This window comes from Hydra vulgaris, chromosome 07 (assembly GCF_038396675.1).
Source record: "Hydra vulgaris chromosome 07, alternate assembly HydraT2T_AEP".
Classification (NCBI taxonomy): Eukaryota; Metazoa; Cnidaria; class Hydrozoa; order Anthoathecata; family Hydridae; genus Hydra; species Hydra vulgaris.
Genome location: NC_088926.1, coordinates 34,730,001 through 34,750,000, shown reverse-complemented (window position 1 = coordinate 34,750,000; position 20,000 = coordinate 34,730,001). Strand labels below are relative to the sequence as shown.

The following is a 20,000-nucleotide window of genomic DNA, read 5'->3' as shown; positions in this document are numbered from 1 at the left end:
TTAACTCACCAAGACAAGTGTCCAGGAAGACCTTTTTTTGAGGTTCATGTAGCGGAAGGGGTGTGAAAAAGGAGCAAGAAATGTGATAATTTTGAAAGTTTTGTTCCATATAAATCCTTACAATTTTTTTACTAGCATAACAAAATTTTGAAGTCTATTTATATTTCTCTTACTTTGTTATGCCAGTAAAAAAGTTTGTTTTGTTAAAAAGTTTTACAATTTTTTCAATGAGGCTTTTTGGAGGCGTCATAGATTTTGAGTTGTGTGTAAAAAACAATATAAAAAACAATGGTTATTAAAACAGAAATAAATGAAGTTTGATTACAATCTGTTTACTATCAATTTGTTTACTATGAAAAGAACTTTATCAGGAACAAAATGTCTTCATCATTTTATACCAATTAATAAATGTGAAGTTTCTTTTAAAAGGTCAATAAAACAGCGTTCAGACATTTGACTTTGTGCAGATACCAAATGAGCTGGTTGTCCAACAGGTTATGCATAATCATCTGGTTTGCAAAGCTTGCAAGTATGATATAACTTTTGGTGAATTTAAATTATAGCCTGAAAAGACAAGAAAGTGATTTATTAAAGTTCAATTTACACACCCATCTGGTTAAAGTTTTTCTTGACCCACACAAGAAGATACATGTTGGATTCTATTAAGTTATGTTTTATGTATCATTGATCCCTCCCTTCTACAACAATTGATTGCGTATACAAAATTTCAGAAATAAAGTTTGCAAAAAGCAAACTTTATTTCTGAAGATTTCTTTGTTAAAGATTTATAGAAAAAATTTTATTTATTTAAATCTATTTAAAATATAACAGTATTATCTGTAAAATATAATTAAAAAAACAACAAGAAAATCCTTCGTCTAGGTATTGACATATTTATTTATAGTCACACCACGCGCATCCCTCACCACCTTTATTAGATCTCTGTGAATGTTGCAGCCGTATTAAAAACTGGGGCAGGGTTTAAGGCTTTTGACTTTTTTAGTGTAGTCCTATTATATTGTAATGTTGACTAGCATGACATAGAGTGCAGGCGGTGAGACCTGTTGCAAGGACATGCCTCTGACGAGTGGTGTTGGTGCAGGTCTATATATATAAAACAAAATTTGTTGTATATATTTGTAAATGTATAAAACGCTATTTGTCATTATGAGTTCAAGTATAAAAATATATAGGGGGTACTGCTTCCAACCCCTCCCCCCTCCTTTCTTCTTTTCTTGATCTTGTGCCTACCCAAGGTAAAAGAAAGTTAGAATTAATTTATAAACTTATTATCTCAAAAAGTGTTAAGTTGGCTCTAGTAAACCCTACTTTAGTAAACCCATATAATTTTTAGGTGCTATGACAAATAGGAATAAGATGCTTTTATAACTAAAATGTGCCAACTTAGCACTTTTAAACATAAGAGTAAAAGAATGATCCTCTAGTTTAAGTTATTGTAAAAATATTTTAAAGTTCTTTAAATATCTAAACACTGACCTTATAAGCATGTGCGCATGCTTATAAGGAAATGCACCTCCAACTCTTTAATAAAAAGTTATCTTATTCAATGTGTTTATCGGTGTAAACTATGTCCCATAGGCACTTTACTTCATTAAACAAAATCATTAAAAAAACAAGTTGATACTAAAAATTAAGTGATTGTTTTCTATTGGCAAGTATGGGATAACTTAATACTGCATTTGCCCTAAAACTGTATAATAGTACTATAATAATAATTTTTCTTTTTATACAGTTAATTTTTAAAAGATTTATGTAAATATGATACTAGGAGATCCAATTTCAATACAAAGCTATTTTTTATTGACACCTAAGAATGACATTCAAGATGATATGTTAACTGGATTTCTGATATGTGATTTGGACAATTGCACAGTGAAATAATTGATCAAAAAAGTTGATCAAAATTATTTCATTAAATTTACTGCAAACATTAAAAGTTTCTTTAAAATTACTGCAAAATATTTTTTTCAATAAAGTGAAATATTTCAAAAGTATATATTTAGGAAGTACATTTATAAATGTCAAAAGTATATTTATAAAGTTTCTATTTTCCATAGTGTGTACTCATATTTCTATGTAATTTGAGTTTTTTTTTTGTGTTTTTTAATTTGAAAATGTTTTGGTAGTACAATTGACATTGTAAGTTATGCAATATACCATTAATTATGCAATATACCATTAATTATAACTTTTTTTTTTCTTTCAGAAAAGTGTCAACTCCAAATCATTTTATGTTCATATTTAGGTCAAATGAGGTTGTGTTGTAAGAAACTGATTAAACTTTCTTAATGATTAGAGCCTGTGGACTGGTCTTAATGATTAGAGCCTGGGAACACCCTCCTCCCTCACCTCTGAACCTTTTCCCCTGCATTAGGAATGATGAATAAATTAATTTATATCATTATTCCTAATGTAGGGGAAAAGTTTTTTTATCAAAAATACTTACTTCACATTTTTTTGATTAATCTAAAATAAACAATATGATGTTTATTTTACTAATAGATTTATAACTTCATCAAAAAATGTATTTTTTCGTAAAATATTTTATTTAAAAATGTATTAATTTTTCATTCGAAGTGGTTCTAAGTTTTACGCGTTTAAACTTTGAATGCCTGAATAAATTTGAAAATCTAATAACTGGTACCTTTTTTTAAGAGCAAAAAATTCAATTTGACACCAGTAAAAAATATTGGTATACAGTATTTTAATGTTTACAATATTGTTAAATATAATTTGAAAAGTTAACACAAAAAAAGATTAAAGTTAAAAAAATGGATGTTTTTCTATTATTTCTTAGTTACATTATTTCAGTAATACCTTTCTTTTGATTTAAAGGTCGGAAGTTCTTCCTTATGAATCATTCTAGTTTTAACAAATCCATTTTTTCATACTTGGCAATAAACATCGGCAAATGCTTCTGTAATGCTCTTGACGCAGCATCCTGTTGCTTGAGTGTGAATGCTGAATTTAGGAATTGTTAATGGATTTTTAAAGAACTTGGAGGTTTAAAAAGATTACATGTAAATATTGGTTCATAACAATCTTTTAGATTCCAAGAATTTTGTTCTTGAAGATTAGTTGAGTCAAGGTTAATTTTTGGAGATATTCTTTTTCAAACAGCAGTGTCTCCTAGCTCGTTATCAATCATTATCATTATCATGTACCAAGCCACGTTTACATGCTTAAGATTTTTCCAGACTAATCCAGTAAGTTCATCCTTGCTATACTTTGAACCATCAAGAGGTATTATTAAATGTCTTATCTTGAGTTCATTTGTATGTTTTATGCAAATTGCAAATGGACATAAGTACCCTTTGACCAACCTGTGTTGGTATTGGCTAAATCTCTACCTATTACTATGTATGGTTCAGTAGTAGTATTTTTTGAAGCACCTCATAGAGTGCTTCAATCATCTTTGCAGGTTTTTCCAGATGAATGGCAAGTTCTGGCGTGATGTGAACAAGATAACTTCTAGATGGCTCCTGAGTTACATTTATATGCTCTCTTTAATCTTTCTCGGGTGAAGTTTCCCATATTTATCTGGAATCAGCATTTTGGTCCAGTCTTTCCTTCCATCATATGTAATTTCAATTATGTTACAATGTTTTCAATGTTACATTTATTAACTTTAATAATTATTTTCTTTCATTAAATTATTCTTTGCCTTTTTTATTTTGTTTGGAAAGATATGACATTTCAAGAGAAAGATAGCCTGCAGCTATAAAATCTTTTATACCAGTGATTATAGCTGTTGCACCAATTTTAGAAATATTATATCTTATTGCAGCTGATGCTGCATGTGTTATGGTCATTTTGTTTTGCTTTAAACTTGGTTTTTCAACATATCTTGTAACCAGTGATGGCATGTTTTTTATTAACCAACTTGTCGACCAAAGCTTTTGCTTCTTGAATTGTATGGTGTATCTATCATCATTGTTGTTTCCTTCCATCAGATTGAAAATAGTTCAGGCTTCTAAATTGTTTTTGAATGTAGTTTCTATATTATATATTATTACTTACTAATATTACTTTTTTAGATTGCAATAAGAAAAATTCTATAACAGTTAAATAATTTAATTCATTTATAGTAAATTAGCTGACCTGTAATTTATCTAAATAAATTTTTCTTTCAATTTTTTTTTTTCCTTTTTCTTTCAGCTTCTTGCTGAATTTTTTTTCTTTTTTTTTTTCTACTCTGTTGGCTATTGATTCTTTATAATCAATTGCAAAACCAATTTGCATTGTAGAAATCTCTTTCTTCTCATGTGTCTGGTTATGAAGCCTAAGAAGATCAAGCACAGGAACCTTTTGTAATAGAGGGCACGAACAATCAACATGTGCCTATCTTGTAGTATTGGATTATTGCAAAATGATGCTACCTCTATGTATATAATGATTGTATGAGTACATGGGATTATATCCGAAATTGTAACTGGTGGTTTAAACTGACTATTTGTTTTGAACCATTGAGCTGTCGCCAGTTTAGCAAGTTCTCTGCTTAGTCTTTTTGTAACAAAATTATATAATGTTTTCTACATTATATAATTTTGTTGAAAAAATTATATTTTATAATCATAGTTAAAGAATAATTTAATTATAATTAAAAAATAATTTATTTTTAATATAATCACTTTCTGAAAATATTTTTAAAGTTTTAAAAAATAATTAAAAACTAACCTTTATGAGAATTCTCATTTGAATTACTGATCTTTTTGTGGGCACCTCCGAAAAAACAAACTTTTTCATCAAAGTTTGACAATTAAGTTTCCAAATTATGTATAGTTTTCATATTCAATGTATTAATACAAATTGTTAGTACTTTTATTAAAAATAACAAAAGATACATATTAATAAAAATTATTTGAGATTAGAAAGTCTCGGATATATAAACTGAATAAAATTCTGCTACATTTTAAATATATCTCACCTTAACAAACACTACATGTATTTAGACTATTTAACAATATTTAATAAAATAATTAAATAGATGACACATCTAATACAAATTAAAAAAAAAAACCTGCATAGTGTTATCACAATTACTAAGCATATTTACTGAGTATGTCTAGTATAAACGCTTAATAAAAACGAACTTTATGACATATATTTTCATAACTGGTATTAATTTTACAACATGAATATTACTCACCTTGAGAATTAATACTGTTGTTTTGCATTCCCAAAAACGGGTTTTAACAATAAGCAATAAAATCACAATTAAAAGTGTCAATTGTATTAACAAAACATTTTCAAATTAAAAAACTTAAAAAAAAACTCAAATTAAAATTTAATTTTACATAACAATATGAGTATTATTTTATTCAAAATGATTCTTGCAATCCACCCTATTGAGCACTCTTTGAAGAATTAAGTTATTTAAATTAATATATATATATATATATATATATATATATATATATATATATATATATATATATATATATATATATATATATATATATATATATAATGTTATTTGTTTTATTTCAGTTATATTACTATGTGAGTGCACATATCAAGCTGATCAAATTACCTGTTCTGTTGCTTGGAACCATTTGTGTTATTATCCTTTTATTAACAAAATTTGTTAGTGATAAATTTAAATTGAAGGTTCCCATACCTGCAGAGCTCATATTGGTTGGTTTTTAAATTTTCATATTTGCTTGCATAGTATATACTGTATAATGGTTTTCATCAATTGTTTTTTTTAAATTTTATAATTATTTATTATATTTTTTTGTTTGTATTGATTAAATAAAAGTATAGTAATGAGAAAGAAAAAATATATTTTCATATCTCACATCTTATCTCTTCTTTTTGACATGAAATCCAATAGTAAATATAAGAAATGCTACAATAAAACTGCAAATTTTAACATAAAACCGCAAAGATGGTGTATTTGTATACAAGTTAAAAACATGTAAATAAAAATTTTTACAACTTGTAATGATATTGTCTTTAGTTAAAGATAATAGTTGGTGAGTGCCATTAAACTGATATTGGCTTTGATGGCACTGAGCTTTTAAAGAAATGTTCTTTTGACTTTGAACTACATTCTTTTGTTAACATTAATTCCTGGAAACTTTTGTTAACATTAGCTCCTGTAAAAGTAATAGAAGCCACTGCAGGCGTCATCTTTAATATACAACATTAATTCATGTTTAAAAAAGCATGTGTGACTAAATTACTAAAGACCCTTGACATAATCGCTGAGGGTTTACATTAAGGCTTTTGACATCATTTTTACTGACTTTGAAAAATCTTTAGATACAGTGGCTTGCAGAAGAATACTGCATAAGCTTTAACTCTTTGAGTGTGGCAAGCCATGATTGCTTTTAAAGTGATCTTCAAAACTATGACTTTTAGGACCAAAATATCAGTTTTGGAATTTATAAATGGTACCACTGAATAGTGCATAAGTTTTTCTTTCTTTGATATATTGTTTTTATATGTTTTATTGTCAAAATGAATGACTGTTTTTTATTATTTTTGTTTTTTTTAGTTGAATTTTTCTAAACATCTTTCATAAGATTTCATCATAAGCGTTTAGAAATAATTTTAAAATTTTTTTAAATGTTTGTTTTTCGAAAGAAACTACAGGCAGCCACTGTTTTGTTATGTGTTACTAATTATGTCAGGTGTTACTAGGAAATAAAGAAGATAGTTGGGCAAGATAATGGTTGACAAAAGACTTAAATATAATACAAAAGTTGTTATATGAGAAAGAAAACTTGAAGATTTGATGTAATGATTTTAATATCAAAGCACTGATGCTTGAGAAAGAAATACTAGATAAATAAAGATTAGTCAACTGTGAAGTTTTATATGAAAAATCACATTAAGTTATAATTTTAGTAGTTAAAAAGAACAAAATGTTGGGTTATTTGATAATCAACCATGGAAGTATTTGCAGGAAGTATTTGATAATCAACCATGGAAGTATTTGCAGGAAGTATTTGATAATCAACCATGGAAGTATTTGTAGAAAAGAAAAAGAAATTGAGCTTCTGTTGCATACTTATGAGAATGTAATTGAAGCTCATTATTAAATTGCATAATTACTTAAATGACTTTATTTAAAAATTTAGCTATGGGAATGATATTTTGTGACTTTTCTGGATTTTTTACTCAAAATTAGAGAAAAGACTTTTAATTAAAGTTTTCTTTATCAGAATCCTCCTTATATTTGTTTGTGTATAAATATATTTTTAGTATATCAGGATGGATTGTAACTAGTCTTTTCTTAATAGAAGTATTTATCTTTAAAGGACTTTTAATGCTTAATCATATACTAAACATTAAAAGTTTTTAATAAAATGCTTTATTGTTTTAATAATATATTTATTTATATTTTTAATGTTTTATACATCTTAGATAAATTATTTTTAATAATATGTTTTATATATTTTTTTAAATTTTTTTTCAACACAAGAATAAAAAACAAAACAAAAAAAATGTACTAAATATTTAGATATTTTTTTTTATCTTTCAGGTCATATTAGGAACCAGTCTTTCGTATGCATTTAAATTTGAAACAAAGTTTCAAATTCCAATTCTTAAGAATGTACCAAAGGGGTAAGATTTATAATACTATTATTTCTAGGGCCCTGCAAATAAACATTTTTAGTTTCGAGTTGAATCTGACCTTGAATCAAATTACTAGTTTAAGGAAATCTAAATTTAAATTTTTCTTCTCTACTATATAATACAAAATCAGAATGTTATTTGAACAATTTTTTTTCCCAAATTAATAACTTACATTTTGATCATAACTAAGTGAAGAAATGAAAAAATTAAATTCGGTTTTCCTTTTTAACATACACATTGCCCAATATGTGTTTACTTTAAGATTTCTAAATATTGAAATTTGGCTTAGTTCAAAATGTGGCTTAATTCATGTGTTCAGATAGCACTCCAAAGAAAATGCAAATTAATTTTATAGAGAAAAAAAAACTAGAACATTTATATCCAGCTTTTGAACTCATTAAGTAAAGTTATTATATATCCAAGTTGTATATCCCTATACAACCCTCTTTGAGAATTATGAGTCTTATCTATTTTTTTGTTGTGAAGGGTTTAATAATGATTTTTATGGCCATTTTCAACACAGTAATTATGTTTTTTATTACTGGAAAAAAAAATTGGACTTTAAACTTACATGAATAGATAACTTCCAATCGCTTACTTTTTAAAGAGTGTTTGATGGCACTTTCAGTGCAAAATGAATGCTTCTTATATATCAAACAAATCACAAAAGAAGCTGATAACATGTTGCAGTTGAAATTACAGACAATATAACAGAAAAATCAAAAGGTTTAGTATTTTTCTATTATTGCTGAGAAAACATCAGACAGTTAAAAAAAAATTTTTAGTTTATAGGTTTATTAATTCTTATTAAGATATGAAGAAAGTTATTTTAAAGTTTTTACATTTTTACATTACACGTTCAAATGGTGTTACTGGTGAGGGTTTATTTATTTTTTTACTATAAGTCATTTCTGATTTTTCTTTGGTTATTATGATTTGCAAAATCATCACATGAATTCTTTTCAAAAGCTCTTTATTCCTGCAGTTTTTTGTCTCAAAGAAATGTCTTTAAATATCAATTGATAATAATAATAAAAAAAAGTATAAATATTTAATCAAGCAATCTCTACCACTGCTTCTTCTCTACTGAAGCTAATAATAGGTTTTGATTTTGTTGCCAGATTATGTGTAACAAGAAATGTTGTTTATATAGTTCTTCCAATTATGGGGTTGTTGCAGGTAAGTAGTAAGAGTACTTTTTACTGATTTGAATCCTGACATTATTCTTTACTTAGAAATATTGTTGATCACCATCTTCAAATATGCTATGAACAGGCCTTAAAGTTGCACACAAGATAAATGTTACAAAGAAAAACCTAGAACCTCATTTATTGCAAAAAACAGCTAGTACTCTTTCTGAATCAATTTCAAATTGTTTGAAATTGGTTATTACTGTTCCTTTGCATGAATATTTGAGTGCTGAGTTTTGCCCAAGGTTTGATGATACAACTTTGAAGTGTTATAAAGCACCTATCTTTTAGTTCTTTCTTTCTAATCTTTAGTTTTTTAGAAAATGATTGCATAAAGTTCAGCGATCTTGTTATATTATTTGGAAAGACCACAATCTATTGTTTGTGTTTTTAGACCATGTAAAACCTAGAGCCACTTAAACTAGCTATAGAAGCACTTTCCAAATAAGATGTTGCTATAGAAGCAAATAAGATGTTGATTTATTGTCTTCTGATATTAAAATTTATTTTATCAGAAAAAAGTTGTAAGTAAAATAAATAATATAAAGCAAATGCACCAATTATTCAATTTGTAAAGCAGCAGTTGGAAAAAAAAAATCGTTTGTACTTAACTAATACCTTTTTATTTATTGTTTATTTTTATTTATATAACTTTTACCTTTATATAGTTTGAGGCTGTTTGAGTTGAAACTTTTGAAAAAAAATTTCAAATTGGTAGCCCTAGTTAAAATTTGTGATAAACACTAATGTATTAATAACTTTTTTAAGTTGGTATCAAAACCCAATCACTAAAAAAGCAAAATAATAGTTTAAAGTTTAAGCAGCAATCAATTTGCAGGGCCCTAATTTTTGCTTATATGTTAATAATTTTTTTAATATTTAGATTTCACATATTTTTCAAAAACTTGTTTAAGCTCCTCTATTTAATAAAAGATTTTTACTTTTCTACTATGCATTTTTATGTACTAAAGGCGTTTTCATAATGAGGGTATTCACATATTATGGGTGTTAACATATTGAAGATGTTTGCATATTAGGCTTTAGGTTCACTCCTAATATGATATACTGATGAATAATATTCACATAATGCAATGTTAAATCTCAATAGTCTTGAATTTTTATTCTTTGCATCTCAAGTTTTGTAAGTTAGATTAAGTTGACTTAAGTTGATTTGTTTATGCAAATATAATAACAAGCAGCTTTGGCATAAATTATGTTAAATTATGTAAATTATGTTTTTGGTTGAATTATGTTGGGCATTATAATTGGGATCCAAAGGTTTGGATTCACTTTTATTTAATAAAAATAGAAACAGGAAATCGCCTCACACTATTTCCATGAAGATGCTCTGTGGAAAAATCAGCACATCTTCTTTGAGTTTGCTTAGTTAAAAAAAATGTTTATGAATATAAAAAAATATTGTAAATTTTTTTTTTTTTTTTGCTTTATTGTGCTGCTGAATAGTTTTTATTTCACTTTATTGTTATATAATTTTATATTGCACAGTCTTCTCCATTTGAAAATTGATGCCAGCGCACAAAAAAGTGCTGGCAGGATGGTCATTTTTAAGTTAGCTTGTGCAATTTAAAAATTAATTTTTTTCTGCTATTGAAATTAAAATAACAATAGCGGAAAGAATGTTTTGAATAAATACTAGATAAAATAATTAAAAAAAAAACTGTTAAAAAAAAGCATTTTTCATAAAAGTTGAACAAATTAACAAAAATGTTTTGTTGCAATTTAAATTGAAATGCTTTTATTTTTTTGGCGAGTGATTTATTATGCGCTTGCCAAAGTTTTTGTGGGCATGTGGGTGAGCACCAAAGCGCTAGTTAAATGGAGAAGACTGATTGCACTGCTTTTGAATAATTTAAAATTATTTTTTAAAATAGTAAAAAAGTGAATGTGATTAAGTATATATGTGATGTAATAATGTGAGTTTTTTTTATTAGTTATACTTTACTTATTTTGAAATTAATATAGAAGAAAATTTTAGGTAAATTAGTTATAGTGACCGTAAAACATCAGATGGTGTTGTTTTTTAAATTTTTTTGATATTTTCATTATTTAATAATGTGCAATAATATAAATGAAATATTTTTTAGATTTCCTCCACTTACCATGCCATTGTTTACTATGATGGGTGACATAATATTAGACTGTTTTATTATTGCTATTGTTTCATTTGCTATTAACATATCTATTGCAAAAGCATTTGCAAAGAAGCAGAACTGTTCATTATCTCCTAATCAGGTTTGTGTGTGTTTTATGTTATTCTTTTAACATTTATATGTATTTTGTATGTTATTCTTTCAACATCTTTTTCTTTTTTTGACTGTATAAGCTTTAAAAAAATTGAATCTTAGCTAACAAATGTTAGGTTATATATAACATTATTTCTATATACACACAAATCATGTTTAAATATTCAAATTTTGAAAATTTAAAAACTTTTATCTATGTTATTGCTTCATGTTGTGGATCATAACATAATCATAGCATAAATAACAACATATAAATTTTAAAACTTTTTGATAAGTTTGAAGATAAAAATTTGCATGTACGGAATTGCTTATGCATTATATGAATATGAAATCAAATAAACCAACAATATATAACATACAAGAAATTTTTAGATCTTCAAATTTTTGATAAGTTTGATTAAATGTTTAAACAAAACCTATTAATATTTGTCTATATTTCTAATATGCCGTTTCTAATCTACCATTTCTAATCTATCTTTAAATAGTATTATTAAAAGTGATTTTTGAACATTTAAAAAAGTTTTCAGTTTTACATTTAAAGTTTGTAAAAAATTATAAAGCCAAATAAATATACCTAAAAATGTCAAAACTTTTGATAAGCTGGGTAAAATCTCAAATTAGTAAATTAAAGGTAAAAAAAAGATTTTTACATTTATATTCTTAAATATAAAGATTATATAGTCAAATTAAAAAGATTAAATTTTTTTAACATTTATTACTTGTGCATTAACAAAAAGTTTAACTAAAAAAAAATGTTTAAATTTATTTAAAATATAAATTACAATGGTATAATTAAAGAAATAAAAAAAAATAAAAAAGAATGTCATGTATGAAATGTAATCATGTTAATATATATATATATATATATATATATATATATATATATATATATATATATATATATATATATATATATATATATATATATATATATATATATATATATATATATGTATATATATAAATCTATAGATCTATAGTTTGTTGTCTTTGGGAAGAGCGAAAGGAAAAAAGTGATTCTTACACCAACACATACGTCACTTTTAATTACTTTTGACTTTCGTCCAACATTTTCGTGTTGGACGAAAGTCAAAACCATTAATTTAATTACCAACTAATTGTTATATAAAAAAACCACAAAAACGTAAATTTAATTGACCAGAATGTTTTTAAAAACATTCTGAATGTTTTTAAAACATTCTGAATGTTTTTAACAATATAAACAATGTTTTTATTTTTATTTTTTTTAATAAAATGTTTTTATTTTTATTTTTTTTAATAAAATGTTTTTATTTTTATTTTTTTTACTGTAAATCATGCGCGGAGTGTTGCTACATCGACTATCTTATAGCCTGACTCGCAAGGGAGTGCTGCTACATCGACTGACAAATAGCCTGACTCGCAAGGGAGTGCTGCTACATCGACTGACAAATAGCCTGACCTGTAAGGGAGTGCTGCTACATCGACTGAGGGTTTGGTTGGGGCAGGCAGTCTATCATTATTAAAAAAAAAAAATTCCGGTCTTGCATTTTAATTTTTACTTTTTGTCAACAAAATATGGAAAAAACTTTCGGACAACATATAAGGGTTCTATATATATAAATATATATATATATATATATATATATATATATATATATATATATATATATATATATATATATATTAACATTATTACATTACATATATATATATATATATATTGCTTTTTTATTTTAATCATTTTATTTGGAATTAAAAGAAAGATTTTTTTTTTTTTATTATTTAATTTAGTGTTTGATTTAAATGTTAGTTTTTATTAGTATTGTTACAACTTTGAAATAATTCAACTGCCACCTAAATTAACTAATATATTTTCTAAAATTGACTAAAAGTTTACTGTAACTGTCCTTGAGCCTTGAGCCTCTCTCCCATCATCATAAAGTTGCATCTCACTGTATTCTCTAAAAAAAATTTATTTATCTAGCTTTTTCCCCTGCATTTTAAAAAAAACATTATTGAGTTACATAACCGAAAGTTTAATTGGGTATAAATAATGCTAATGAATATAAAGTAATGACTTAGATAAAACTTTAAGAGAGTGAATAAAAAACTAGGTAATAGTTATAATTGTACATATATTTTTATTAAATGAGCTCTATTTCCTTATTATATTATAGTTATTAAATGAGTCTCTATTAATTAAACCAAAAATATTTTTATTAAACAAACAAAAATTAAAGATTGAAAAGTTTAATAGAATGAAAAGATATAAGGATTTTAAGATTTATTACTTAACTAAATTGACTTTTAGTAGATTAGATAATATTAGTAACTCAATAGTCAATTAAATTGGCTATTCGATTTTTCCAAGTTGACTATTTTTAACTTTCAAATAGTCAACTTTTAGTCAATTTAGTTGAAGTTGATAGCAACACTAGTTTTTTATTTTAATTGTTTTAAGTCTGCAAAAAATTGCTGACCCTAATTTTGAGTGCTGATTATGTATGCGCACATTATTTCTTATTTAGGAGCTTTACGCATATGGTGTGGTTAATATAGTTGGAAGCTTTTTCTCATGTTTTTATGCATCTGGTTCGCTTTCACGATCTGCAATACAATATAGTCTTGGAAGTACTCAGGTTACAAAATGTCTAATTTATTCTAAGAAAGAAATTATTTATGTTTAAAATGTTTCCCTAATTCAAAAAGGGTTAAAATTAAAGATGGTTAAATAATATTTTTAAAATTTTAACTACTACTATCAGTCAACATGTTTGTCACACAAAATTTAGATTTAAAAGTTATGAAATTTTTTTTCGTTTTTATGTTATTTTTGAGTACATTTATTTATAGGCTATAAATAACAATAGTACAAATAACACTTTTTAAAAATAAAAATTTAACTAGTTTAATTTAAAAGTATTATTTAAAATATTTATTTAAATTAACAAAATTAACAGTCGCAGACAAGAAGTAAAGTAAGTTGTGAAGTTGTGAAAAAGTGACATTCAATTTTTCAATGTTACAGTTTTGTTTTGGTATTTTTTATAAGTTTCACAAAACAAATCTTGATCTGTTGATTTTTTGCAATGTTTGTTTTTTATTGAGCAATTAAATGAAATTTTGCTATTGGAAATTCTGAATTTATTTGATTTTTTTAATGACATATCTTGTAGTACTTGATAATAATTCTTGATAATTTGATAATTCTTGTAGTTTCTTGATAGTTTATTTAATATTTAATACATAAATAAATTAAACATTAGTACTTAGCTGTATTTTATGTTTTATACATTAAATAAATTTGTTTGAAATTAGCATTTGGAAAAAATTAAAAACCCTTTTTAACTATTGTTTACCATGTTCTGTCTTGAATAGATTTTTATTTTAATGGTAAACAACACATCCTAAATGTTTTATATGCAATTTTGGAACCAGTAGGAATGTTTGGTGTCCTAGTTTTATCATTGTTTTCAATAGTTTTTCCTTTTGTTTGAAAAGCTCTACTGAATTTTTGTTTAGGGTAACTTCATTCCTAAAGCACCTTTTTCATTGATTGGTTGATATTGTTCAAATTAAAAATAAATTAAAAATTAAAATTTTTATTAAAAATATAAAATCTTTTATTTAGTAAACTTGAAACATGAAAAATATGGACATCACTACATAAACATATTAACACAAAACGATAACAAAAATAATGACTGAATAACTATTAAGTGTCATTTTGTCATATTGAAGGGAAAAAAATGATTGCTTAAAAGTATGACTTTAAGCAAACAGACACTTATTTGCGTGCTACCTTACAGTTTTCAACCCAAATTCTTATAAGTGATTTTTAGTTTAAACAAACTAATTAATTCTATGAGGTGATTAAGTTATTTAATAACTATTTAAATTGTTACATTTTTTAGATTTTTTTAGATTTTTTTGAAATTTTCAATAATTTATCAGTATTATATTATTAATTGATTTTATTTTTATGCTAACTTTAAAAGTATTATATAATATTTAATAGTTTATTTTTAGCTTGCAAACTTAATTTCTTCACTTGTTGTGCTGTTGGCCATGGTTGTACTTGCTTCATACTTCCAACCCTTACCTAATGTATGTTATTTTTATTTTTAGTTTTCCAATGTTGATCCTCTTGAAATCAGACTTTAAACAGAATTAAATTAATTTTTAAAAAATGTTGTAAAAGATAAAAAGTGTTAGCCAGGAATAAACTTTTTTTTATAATGGTCTTGTAAGTTCTTCAGGAATTTCTGATTTAATACTTAAGAACATTTCCGGTGCCTTATTAATCTTAATCAGGAATGGTGTGCGATGGTACGCTAATCCTACACACAATAAAAATATGTAACTAATTTGAAACTAATTTAATTTTTACATGGCCCTACAAAACCTAGATATAGTATACATGTGACATAAATATTATATATAGGTTTTGCAGGGCCTGTTAAAATTAACTCTGTTTCATGTTTAATGTATTTTTAATATGCATAAGATTAGTGTGTCATTCCTGACCAAGACCTCCTATCCAAGGTCATTACACTTCAAGACACTCAGCAACCTCTTGACACTCGTGTACACTCTTTGAGAAGCGCAAAGTAAGCCTTCTAAATGAATGGATAGTTGTTTCCGTTGTAAAGTAACATAGCTTTGAGGCTCCAGGATGAACTGTTAATAAGTAGGTGCCATTCACTCTACTTACATGTGATATCAATAGCCTTGAAAAGACTGGCTACATTGTTGCAGAAGCACAGCTTATCTTTTTGACTAAAGTAGAAAAATGTTTGGTAATGCTTTCTCTAACTTGCATGTTTTTATCTGACAAATTTCACTGTTTGAGTTATATATCATAGGAAAGCATATAGTTTGCACAACTACTAGAATGTATTTACTGTATATTACTGTAGGTTGTGAGACCAACATAAATGTGAGACCAACATATGTACCAATAGTGGTCCTTACTAGCATTAATTAATTATAGTCAACCCTAACGTTAAATAATTTTTATTGCCCAAATCTAATTAACACCATACAATTGAAGTATTATTTCAATAGTGTTTAAGTTCTGTTAGAGAAGTTTGGCAGAATTGGTGAACCAATTCTGCTAGTTAGAACCTACAGAAATTCGGCAGAATTAGTGAAAAAAAAATTGGTAAGCTTTTTTCGCTTTAGATACAAAAAAATCTATTGCATATTAGGCTTTTTTTTTTTTATTATCACAACTCTTATATATAGGCCTTATTATCAACTCGGAATGTGTAATGCATAAGCATAATGGCATTATAAAATTTTTATTATTTGCTTTTTGTAATTTTTTTGTCTAAGCATTAACTTTTTAAAACATTAACTTTAAATTATTTGATTTAAATTGAACAATTCAAAACAATTTTATTATGTTCAAATGTTATTAAATGTTTTGCTTCCAGTTATTAAAACATTAAATTTTTTTTTAATATATACTACACTTTTTTTTTGTCTATAAAAACTAAATAAGTGGCATCTAAACTTCCAAGTGAAGTACTTTTCTAACAAGATGCTGATTTTGATGTCTTCTAAAATTGTAATTCAATTTTTTAGGAAAAAATGTTGGATAAAGCAAACACACTAATAGTTCAACTTGTAAAACAGTAATTTAAAAAAATAATTGTTAAAAAAAGAAACATTTAATATACCTAATGTAATGTTTGCTAAACTCAGATGCTTACCAAATCAGATGTTTAATAAAAAGAAACAATAAAGAAAGTCTTGCCACTAATCTCATTCAAAGATTATTCCTAGCAAATAAGACTCTTATGTTAATGATATTAAAGATAATCATCAATTGAATTTAGAACTGAAATGTTTTATTAAAAAATCTATTTTTCAAATAATAATTAACAAAGGTGGATCTTATATGCATTATTTTTTTTTAAACAATTATTTAAAAGTTTAAATGGTATTATGTATAAAATAATAATTTTTTGTCAAGTAAAAAATTTTTTTTTAACTAAAATCTGTTGAAAAAAGTAAAGAGGTTTTCTTCAAATAAATAAACAGATTTGTACTTATAATAATACAAATAACTAAACAGTTTGTACCTTTTTTAGTAAAGAAGATAAAAAAATTTGAATTTTTTTCCAAAATAGTTTGGAGTTGCTTATATTTAAACTTTAAAAAAATTGTGTAGTAGTAGTGTTTTCTACTTTAATAGTGTTTTCTACTGATTCTTGATATTTTATATAGTCTTATGTTTTAAGTCAGGTCTTATGTTTTAAGATAATCATTATAATGATCACTTTGTTACTAGTGACATAATCAGGTATAACCTGCCTCATGTCCTGCTGCATTGTGGGACTTGTTTTCTAGTCAAAGGCTAGGTGAAGTTTACTCTGACTTAAAATTCCCCTGCCTCAAGGCTCTTGGTTGTGTAAATACTAAAAATGGTATCTTACAAAAAAGCTTGTTATGGGCCCTTTTAGAGGTTTAATGTCATCTGGTTCCAATTTTAAAAAAATCTTCAAGTTTAAGTCTCCGTTCCATTTTATTGAATATCTTTTACTTTTCTGCTAATTCTATCATGGATACTATTCTAATATGGATACTATTCTAATATGGATACTATTCTAATATGGGTACTATTCTAATATGGGGGTACTATTTTAATATGGGTACTATTCTAATTTGGGTACTATTCTAATATGGATACTATTCTAATTTGGGTACTATTCTAATATGGGTACTATTCTAATATGGGTACTATTCTAATTTGGGTACTATTCTAATATGGATACTATTCTAATTTGGGTACTATTCTAATATGGGTACTATTCTAATATGGGTACTATTCTAATTTGGGTACTATTCTAATATGGATACTATTCTAATTTGGGTACTATTCTAATATGGATACTATTCTAATTTGGGTACTATGAAATCATGTTTTAGCTCTCTAGTTATCATCATATTTCATGTTTTTCTAACTTATACAATTTATAGTTTGTAAGTTTTTGCTTTAAAACTATAAATTACCGTTTTCTTTCTCTTTACTTTTTAGTAACTCCCAAGTTAGGTAATGATACTTGCAATTTTGCAGTAAATTTGATTTAAAAAAAGCTTCAGTTGATGTATATATTAATAAATTATAAATATATAATTAAGAATAAATTTGGTTTGTTTGAGTATATTTTTTAGTTTTTTTTTTAGTCTTTTTTATTTTGTTTATTTTAGTATATTTGAGTGTATTTTTCAAGTACAAAAATTTTTTTTAATTAATTAATTATGACATTTATGTGTAATAAAAATTTAGGCAATACTTGCAGCTATAGTTTGGGTTGCATTAAAAGGTATATTCAAACAGGTTTATGATGTAAAGTTGTTATGGAAGGTTTCAAAAGTAGATGCAGTAAGAGTTTTTTTTTGTGCTTTTATTGCTTTAAAAATTCAGATGCATTAATTTTAAAACAGTTTTCTTTTTAAGTTCATTTGGATTTCGTCTTTTGTTGCTGTTGTTTGCTTCGATGTGGATATAGGGCTTGCTATTGCAATTGGCATTAATATTACTCTCTCAGTAATTAGAGCATCTAGGTGAGTCAATTTTTGTTAATAGTTTATAAATAGATAAACTTTTTAAGTAATTTTTTGTGGTTATTGGGTTTAAAGTTGTTTTTCTTTGGTTGTGGGCAAAATAGTTGTTTAATTAGTTGTGAGTTGAAACAATTTTGTTTAATTAGTTGTGTGTTGAAATAGTTGTGTTCAATTGATTGTAGGCTGAAAAGTTATGGGCTTATACTTTTTAATATTTTTCGTGATTTTTTTGTAACTTATTTTTAAATCCCTAATTTTTTAATTGTTTGAATTTTAAGAATTTTATTGTAGTTTTATTAGAATTTCTTTACTGCTGTTGCTTTGAATATATATTTTTTTAATATTTTAATTTCTGCTGTTGCTTTGAATATTTTTTCTTTATATTTTAAGCTGTATTTTATATTAAATTTGCTGTAAATTTTTATTAGACCTTCATATGCATTGCTGCAAAATTTTAAAGAAACAGAAATCTACATTGCTTCATCTGGCAAGACGGTAAGGGTGAATAAACACACATTTTGAAAAATATATATACAGTCACACTGGAAAGTAAGTTGACAACACATGAAAAAATGGTATCTTTCATTATGGGCTATTCTGTAGCGTGCTTATTAGTGTAAACATGCTGTGTCATTATGAATGATGCAATTCATAAGATGTCAAAATATTTTAGTTATTTATATTGTAACATCCAAAGTGGGAAGATTGCTTATTTTAATTTTTTTATGTATATATAATTTATGAGTGAAGAAAAACCAGTAAATCTTTGCAGAATTTGCTAACTTATTTCATATTTTAAGAGAATGTGTAAATAAAATTTGAAAAATTTCTTTCACAGGAACCACTTTTACTTTACCTCAATGTGGCCAAAAACAAAAGACAGTACATTGTCAAGACTGATTAATTACGACTAAGGCAAAGAAAAGGCCATTTATTATAGCACAAGAGCTGATAAAGATTTAAATTTACCAATTGATATTATCCAAATCACATTTAGATTAAATGAAGCTAAATTATGTGGCTGTGTAGCTAGGGAAAAAATATTTCAAAGATTAATGCTGCTAAGTGTTTACCAAAGAGCATGTAGATAAGCCTGGACAGTTTTAGGAAATTATCCTTTGGTCAGACAAAAGTAAATTGGATCTAAAAAAGAAAAACGTTGCTAAACGATGTGGAGAAGGTTAGAGGAAGCACATAAAATTACTGTAATGACCCAGAGTAAAACATGGCGGTTGTACTGTTATGGTTTGGGGTTGTTTTTTAAGTAAAGGTGTAGGTTAATTACAATTTATTGATGGTAAATTAACTGCTCAAGGCTATGTTGATATTTTAATAAATAATTTGTCAGATTCAATCTATCAGTTAGGCATAAAGCAACTAC

The 20,000-nt window shown here is 25.6% G+C and overlaps 1 protein-coding gene across 2 annotated transcripts in view; it reads left to right on the top strand.

The window, feature by feature from the left end:
• The window catches only part of LOC101240514 (prestin), a 74,242-nt gene that overhangs the window by 31,015 nt on the left and 23,227 nt on the right, over positions 1-20,000 (top strand). For both annotated transcript variants that reach the window (XM_065801707.1, XM_065801708.1), the window contains exons 6-13: positions 5,512-5,658; positions 7,514-7,596; positions 10,904-11,051; positions 13,573-13,683; positions 15,074-15,151; positions 18,342-18,437; positions 18,513-18,619; positions 19,048-19,114. In XM_065801707.1, the coding sequence (XP_065657779.1) occupies positions 5,512-5,658; positions 7,514-7,596; positions 10,904-11,051; positions 13,573-13,683; positions 15,074-15,151; positions 18,342-18,437; positions 18,513-18,619; positions 19,048-19,114 (837 nt within the window). The remainder of the gene's footprint in view (positions 1-5,511; positions 5,659-7,513; positions 7,597-10,903; positions 11,052-13,572; positions 13,684-15,073; positions 15,152-18,341; positions 18,438-18,512; positions 18,620-19,047; positions 19,115-20,000) is intronic.